The sequence below is a fragment of the Coregonus clupeaformis genome, chromosome 30, assembly GCF_020615455.1.
Source record: "Coregonus clupeaformis isolate EN_2021a chromosome 30, ASM2061545v1, whole genome shotgun sequence".
In the NCBI taxonomy this organism is placed as follows: Eukaryota; Metazoa; Chordata; class Actinopteri; order Salmoniformes; family Salmonidae; genus Coregonus; species Coregonus clupeaformis.
The window spans coordinates 26,925,488-26,933,575 of NC_059221.1; the positions used below are offsets into that span (position 1 = coordinate 26,925,488).

An 8,088-nucleotide genomic window follows, 5' to 3' on the forward strand; every position below is an offset into this window, starting at 1 on the left:
GTGGTTAGATTGCAATTGGTGTACATAGATCTCAAATGTTGAATCAAAATAAGTTTAAAATAACTAAAATCTCTCTCTCTCTCTCTCTGTCACACAGGCACAAACACACAATGAAGCAGCAATGAAAAGGGGACTGGACCAATTTTGGGTTATGGCTTAAAATACTTGTTTTTTTCCTTTTGGTAACTACTTCTGTGGTTTTTAACAGGTACTGTGCAGAGCTCTGACTCTGCTGGCAGACGGACTCACAGATAAAGGATCATCCCATGGAATAAAACACGTATCCTGTATATCAGTTTGAGGTTGAATTAATCTTTATTTCATTTAATTTGACCTCTAAACAAACTTGTTTTTTGTTTTTCCAAGAACTGAAACGGTAAGTGTCTTAGTAAATATATTTTAGCTTCTATTTGAGTTTCTTGACCTACAGATAATAGTATATTCAGTATTGTTTACAATAAGAGGAAACTATATTCCACAGCTTTATTCTACAGTTCCACAGTTGGTTTAACATTCTGCATTCAAAACATTTTTGATTGTTAAAGTAATATTTAACATTTGAAATTGACTATTTAGCTTTGAATAATTTGTTTAAGCCTTCTGGGTGCGACACAACCCTACCTAGTCTACACATTCTTTATTCCTTTTATTGGCCATATTTAATGAATGGATCTTGAGACAGAACAAAGATGTGGATAATTTCACAAACATTCAAAACTCGGAGCCACCCCATACTGTAGTTAAAGTGCTCGCTGCAGGGACACAAGTCTATTACAAAATGATAGACTAAGCAAATAAGTAATTTTTGTGTACGTCATACATCTCATTCATTGTATTTAGAGATTTGACACTGCTGATATAACTAATGAGTGCTATGACAGAGTGGGTCTATAAAAAGCCTTCCCTGAGACCAGCCAGTTATGTGGCTTCTGGGGCCTTACTGTGGTAAAGGGTGTGGGAGTGCTAAGGGAGGGAGCAGGCCTTTCACAACACGTGGCAAAGGCAAGGAAACGCCAAACTCCAGTTCCACAGCAAAGACTCTTCGCTCACATGAAAAACCCTCTTTGAAGAACAAACGATTTCAATGTTCTTATTTTCAACAAGAATCCTCTAACTGAAGGCTTATCTGAGATTATTCCAAAATGCCATAGGGCATCTATTGATAGTTTGCAATACAATCCTGCTAATAAATATTGACAGATGACACACACTGTACTATATTACACAGAATGACTTATACGTAATGAGGGAACTGTCTTTTGCAATATGTTATTGGATCTGAGATTCTACCATTTTAATGCATAAATCAAAGAAGGTACAGCCTCAGCTAAAAGCAAATAATTCATGAGAGCAGATGTCATAGTTACAGACCCAAAGACAACATAGTATCCATGGTCCATGATTTTACTGCCTCTTATACCAACCACAAAATTGATGGGAAGAGTAAGATTGGCTTTTAAGAGAGAACGCCTATGACATATATGATAGATCACATCTTGAGATTGAAGCCTAACAAACAGATGTATGAAAGCCAGGGTGTATTTCATTCTTTGTCACTGGCTACAATTGCTTTTGGAATGACTTTTGCTCTGGAGTGGCAATGTTGACAATGAGATTCCTCTGGACTGGAGGAGTGAACTGTAACACAATGCTAGTTATACTGCCCTACAAAGGCAAATCACAGTAACTACGAATTTGGTCAAACATATTTGATCTGTTGTAATAGTAAAATGTTTATAATGAGGAGCAACTCTCCAATTGTAGGCTACAGGAATTATAGCTAGATAGTTGCTGTATTCATAACTGTGGCACTTTATTGACTGCTGCTAATTTCTGTGTGCTTTTTTGTCTTCCCCTTGTAATTTCTCTTCAACAAAAGGCCTAGCCATGCTTCCCTTCTCTGTTGTCCTTTTCCTGCTGTGTGCCACCCCTCTTCCCACCCCCTCTGTGGCCCTGCCCTTTGAGCAGAAGGGCTTATTGGACTTTGGGAAGAGCATCGATGTAGAGGGGCTGATGATGATGATGAACGATGAAGAGGAAGGCTCAGCGGTTGAGGAATACTATAAACCAGAATACTATAAACCAGAACAGCCTACTTGCCCATTCGGCTGTCAGTGTAACCAGAATGTTGTGCAGTGCTCTGACTTGGGTGGGTGAAGAGATACAATGTCATAATTTCATAATATCACATTGTCTCCAAATTATTCTTCACACTGAACATACAATTGTTAATGTGTAGCCAGCAGTCACACTGCACATCTGCACGTTGCTTTTTAGTGCTACGTGGAGTCATGGCCATCTGATTTCTTCTTAATTATATGGTGACAGCTGAGCTCACACATAAACAACAATATATTGTATGCGTACAAACCATAGCCCAGAGCATTACTCAGCATTGACCAAATTACAGTATGACGATAAATTCTAACTCGTGGATTTATCCTGATATAACCTTAAGAGTGAGAACACACTGTGTGTGTCTGATATTGTCATGATTCATAGATTTTTATGAAAATGTAAAGCAACAATAACACAATATATTATATTGCAACTGATTTGTTATCATTGTGAACTGACAGAATGTGGTAAAGCATGTCAAATCAAGCAGGTAAGTGCATCTCGTAGTTTCTATCCGCAGGTTTACACTATGTGCCATATGACATCCCCCCGGAGACCAGGCTCCTGGACCTTCAAAGCAACCAGATCACTGAGATAAGAGAGGATGACTTCAAGGGACTCAGTAACCTCTATGTGAGCACAAGCAGTCAAAACACAAATGGTGGAAGAGAGTTCTGGCATTTCAATAGAAAACGTCACTTGTCTGTCTTTGCTTTTTTCATCGTAGCGCCCCCTTTCAGTATCCTAACTGAAAAGATGCATACTTTTAATGACGTGTCTTCAAATAATATATTGTAGAATGTGTGGGTTGTTCTTGAATTGCGTTGGCATTTCCGTCCCTTGCATTTGCAACCATGAAAAGCACTTTAAAATGACAAATAGTTACACATCATACATGTTTTTGTTTGTATTGAACAAAGTCCTTTATACTGCAAAATGTATGTTTATGCATTGTTTAAAGTACTTAGGGTAAGCAAATTGGCTTGTCCCAGTAGTGATTTGTAGAGTTGTGGTGACATGTTTTGGAGATTTAGAGATATCCATCAGTTATTTTCAATGATAGAAAGTGAACAAAATTAATTAACAGTATTGTATAGATCAATAAAAACAAAGAAGCTATTAAAATACTTTTTTTTACTAGAATAATGTCTCTCCCTCAGTTGTATGTCATTGGTGTTATAGCCTTGAAAATCACTCATTACAAAGATTTACAAGGACCTTCAGCATTCCCTCCAGTGGCAAACTGTTATCGGGGGAGGGGTATATATATTAAATAAAATTATTAGCTAATCACACCCTTTTACTATGTTATAAATTTAAGGATTCCATTTATAATTTGGTGTGTCTAAATCAAAAGTGTCACTTGGTGTTACTCAATTCAAATGAAGGAAATAACATTGTGAGCGAAAAATCACTTTAGTAAATTATTTTTTAAAGGGTTAATGAACTTACATTTGAGGATCTGTGGCCTCCATTTAAGAAAATCCTCAATAACCAAAAATGTCTCATTGGTGTTAGCATCATTGGTTTTACTACTCCTACTGGTGGCACAATGTTATCCTGACGGTAACACATATTTCAAGTAATTAAGCTGCCATATTAGCTGATGTAGAATGGAAAGATGTACCCAAATACATTTAAATAAAACGTTCATTTTTTCCAAAATGCCATGCCTAAATGCCACCGCAATTCAAGAACGACCTGTATATAACACACAACTTTTTCTATAATTGTAATGGGCTGATTCTTATCTGTGTTTGAATACATAATGGTTTAGTATTACATTGACAACATTGCTTGTATCAATCTGTGAGTGATGGTCTATATCTATTTTGGATTGGGGTGGCTGGTCTCCTCATGACCTATGCCTCCTTTCTCAGGCTCTAGTGTTGGTGAATAACAAGATCTCCAGGGTGCACCCGCGGGCCTTCATGCCCCTCAAAAGGATGCACAAGCTCTACTTCTCCCACAACCAGCTGACAGCCGTACCCAAGAACCTGCCCTCTTCCCTGGTGGAGCTGCGCATCCACGACAACCACATCAAGAGGGTGGCGGCCGGGGCTTTCTCTGGCCTGGGCAGCATGAACTGCATTGGTGAGATGGCAAGCTATAGTTAAGAAAGACCTTAGGCCAGATGTACTATGTGTTAGCACCAGATTTAAAGTTAGCAACTGTTTTTTTTCTTCAGTTTGGAAACACCAAAACACATCTAACATCTTAATGTCTTTGAAGTGTAAATCTAGCCGCTTTTAGTACTGGAGCAGGTTTTGGCATTGACTTAAAACACATACTTTTCTTCCACAGAGATGGGGAGGAATCCTATTCAGAACAGTGGTTTGGAGCCCGGAGCCTTTGATGGACTCAAACTTACCTTCCTTCGTATTTCTGAGGCAAAACTCACAGGCATCCCTAAAGGTAGAAAACATGACAACCTTTATAATACTTTTATTTGGAGTGTTCTGCAAAGCTGCAGGGCAATATTTGTTTCATTGCAACTTCCCACACATTTCCACTGAAAAGTCCTTTGAATCTACCGGTCACCTGTTTTCCCTCACCTTCTAGATCTCCCTGAGGGTCTACATGAGTTGCATTTGGATCACAATCAAATTCAAGCCATTGAACTAGAAGACCTAAGACAATATGAGAGTTTGCACAGGTATGTCTGGACAAGTAGCTTTACAAGAGGGTGTTCAATGTCCGAGAGTTTCTAAAAGTCCATCACATTATGAATGTATGAGGAGTTTATGAATGCTGTAGATGTTCACTACTCATCTTCAAAGGCAAAAACATATAATTAGAAAATAAAAAAGCATATAAGTAACAACAGCATAATGGGAGAGTCATTGTTGAAGTTGCACAAAATAAATTATGTCTGGTATCATCGTGATAGTAGCACCCTCTAGTGGGTTTGCCCTTCATTGTCTCATCAATCACTCGATTTCTATGTGTGTGTGTGTGCGTGCGTGCGTGTGTCTCTGTGTCTGTGTGTGTTAGGTTGGGTCTAGGCTACAATCATATTCACCTCATTGAGCATGGCAGCCTGTACTACCTGCAAAACCTGAGAGAGCTGCACCTAGAGAACAACCGGATCTCCAATGTCCCTGGAGGCCTTGCTGGAATGAAGTATCTGCAGGTAAAGTGTGGAGGGGGGTTGTGAAGCAGCATCAATCACATCGACATTGGTGATTTCACTTGCTATGTTATGTTGTGCTATGTTATGTTTTTATGTTATGTTGATAACAGTTGATATATGTAATGTTTTTTAAAATAGGTGGTCTACCTTCACTCCAACAACATCAGCCAGGTTGACGTGAATGACTTCTGCCCTAACGGCTTTGGTGTCAAGAATACTTATTACAACGGGATCAGTCTCTTTGATAACCCAATCAACTACTGGGAGGTGGTGCCGGCCACCTTCCGCTGTGTCAGCAACAGGATGGCTGTACAGTTTGGCAACCACAAAAAGTAGTGCATGAGAGGCACCAGCTGCAGAGGAATACATGCAACTCAGATACAAAATAACTAACTTTGTAACACAGTTAAAAAACAATTCATTGATAGAAAGAGCCTGATGTATGGTAAACGATAGATAACTAAAACATAACTGAAGTCTGTTTTGCATGCATGGAGTGGGTGATATTGTATGTTGGAAAGAAATTGGTCATCCATATCATATCAATCAAATTTAATTTCAATAAGAAAAAAAGAAAAAAAGTATGTTACCTTCAATTAAGCTGGTCCATAGCAATTTGGGATTCTCTGTGATTTTGTTTGTTTGTTTTTGTTTTATCTCAACTGACCTGACAACTGATCTCAAATTCTGGATATAGAAGAACAATACAAGCTGACAGTTGAAAGCACCTTCAGAAGAATTGATCAGCTTTATAAATGTTGTTGAAAAAAATGTGTTGTCATGATGTGTTTGCATTCTGTATGGAGTTGAAGACAGAATATTGAAGATTATTTAGAATATATTTTGCATACCTTTTTTTTTTTTTAATCTTGTGATTCCCTGAACAAATGAATGTCATAACAGGGGTTTTATTTTCTCACTCTCTCCCTGCCTGTTTCATTAGGCCTACTCTACGATCAGAGCAGGCTGCAGACAATGATCAGCTAGGGAGACATCAGATTTTCAAAATTTTTATGCTATATTTATAATTATATAAAATATATGGAACACATTTTCCACACAACCAATAAGCAAAGCATACCGACTTCTGGTGCTTCAATATCATGGTTTGCGTTTTCAACATCACAATAAATAGACTATGTCAATCTGGACAAACAGAACATACATTTACATTTACATTTACATTTACGTCATTTAGCAGACGCTCTTATCCAGAGCGACTTACAAATAGGTGCATTCACCTTATAGCCAGTGGGATAACCACTTTACAAATTTTTTTTTTTTTTCAAATTTTTTTTTTTTTGTGGGGGGGTAGAAGGATTACTTTATCCTATCCCAGGTATTCCTTAAAGAGGTGGGGGTTCAAATGTCTCCGGAAGGTGGTGAGTGACTCCGCTGTCCTGGCGTCGTGAGGGAGCTTGTTCCACCATTGGGGTGCCAGGGCAGCGAACAGTTTTGACTGGGCTGAGCGGGAACTATGCTGCCGCAGAGGTAGGGGAGCCAGCAGGCCAGAGGTGGATGAACGCAGTGCCCTCGTTTGGGTGTAGGGACTGATCAGAGCCTGAAGGTACGGAGGTGCCGTTCCCCTCACAGCTCCGTAGGCAAGCACCATGGTCTTGTAGCAGATGCGAGCTTCAACTGGAAGCCAGTGGAGTGTGCGGAGGAGCGGGGTGACGTGAGAGAACTTGGGAAGGTTGAACACCAGACGGGCTGCGGCATTCTGGATGAGTTGTAGGGGTTTAATGGCACGGGCAGGGAGCCCAGCCAACAGCGAGTTCCAGTAATCCAGACGGGAGATGACAAGTGCCTGGATTAGGACCTGTGCCGCTTCCTGTGTAAGGCAGGGTCGTACTCTCCGAATGTTGTAGAGCATGAACCTACAGGATCGGGTCACCGCCTTGATGTTAGCGGAGAACGACAGGGTGTTGTCCAGGGTCACGCCAAGGCTCTTCGCACTCTGGGAGGAGGACACAACGGAGTTGTCAACCGTGATGGCGAGATCATGGAACAGGCAGTCCTTCCCCGGGAGGAAGAGTAGCTCCGTCTTGCCAAGGTTCAGCTTGAGGTGGTGATCCGTCATCCATACTGATATGTCTGCCAGACATGCAGAGATGCGATTCGCCACCTGGTTATCAGAAGGGGGAAAGGAGAAGATTAGTTGTGTGTCGTCAGCGTAGCAATGATAGGAGAGGCCATGTGAGGATATGACAGAGCCAAGTGACTTGGTGTATAGCGAGAATAGGAGAGGGCCTAGAACTGAGCCCTGGGGGACACCAGTGGTGAGAGCACGTGGTGCGGAGACAGCTTCTCGCCACGCCACTTGGTAGAGCGACCGGTCAGGTAGGGACGCAATCCAAGAGTGAGCCGCGCCGGAGATGCCCAGCTCGGAGAGGGTGGAGAGGAGGATCTGATGGTTCACAGTATCAAAGGCAGCAGACAGGTCTAGAAGGACAAGAGCAGAGGAGAGAGAGTTAGCTTTAGCAGTGCGGAGAGCCTCCGTGACACAGAGAAGAGCAGTCTCAGTTGAATGACCAGTCTTGAAACCTGACTGGTTTGGATCAAGAAGGTCATTCTGAGAGAGATAGCAAGAGAGTTGGCTAAAGACGGCACGCTCAATAGTTTTGGAGAGAAAAGAAAGAAGGGATACTGGTCTGTAGTTGTTGACATCAGAGGGATCGAGTGTTGGTTTTTTGAGAAGGGGTGCAACTCTCGCTCTCCTGAAGATGGAAGGGACATGGCCAGCAGTCAAGGATGAGTTGATCAGCGAGGTGAGGTAAGGGAGAAGGTCACCGGAGATGGTCTGGAGAAGAGAGGAGGGGATAGGTTCAAGCGGGCAG

At 41.2% G+C, this 8,088-nt stretch overlaps 1 protein-coding gene across 1 annotated transcript; it reads left to right on the plus strand.

Moving 5' to 3' along the window:
* The first annotated feature begins 227 nt into the window (after positions 1–227).
* LOC121545545 (biglycan) lies at positions 228–6,060 on the plus strand. The gene is made up of 8 exons (XM_041856145.1): positions 228–376; positions 1,880–2,149; positions 2,639–2,751; positions 3,999–4,212; positions 4,423–4,533; positions 4,681–4,774; positions 5,113–5,251; positions 5,390–6,060. The coding sequence occupies exons 2-8, from the start codon at positions 1,888–1,890 to the stop codon at positions 5,585–5,587; spliced, it is 1,131 nt and encodes a 376-aa protein (XP_041712079.1). The 5' UTR covers positions 228–376; positions 1,880–1,887; the 3' UTR covers positions 5,588–6,060.
* Positions 6,061–8,088: the final 2,028 nt, after the last annotated feature.

Excerpts from the sequence above, each read along its gene's own strand:
- LOC121545545 (XM_041856145.1), top strand. The coding sequence starts at position 1,888 with ATGCTTCCCTTCTCTGTTGTCCTTTTCCTGCTGTGTGCCACCCCTCTT. Across the intron at positions 4,213-4,422 it reads GGGCAGCATGAACTGCATTG|AGATGGGGAGGAATCCTATT; the intron begins GTGAGATGGCAA and ends TTTCTTCCACAG. Across the intron at positions 4,534-4,680 it reads ACTCACAGGCATCCCTAAAG|ATCTCCCTGAGGGTCTACAT; the intron begins GTAGAAAACATG and ends CTCACCTTCTAG.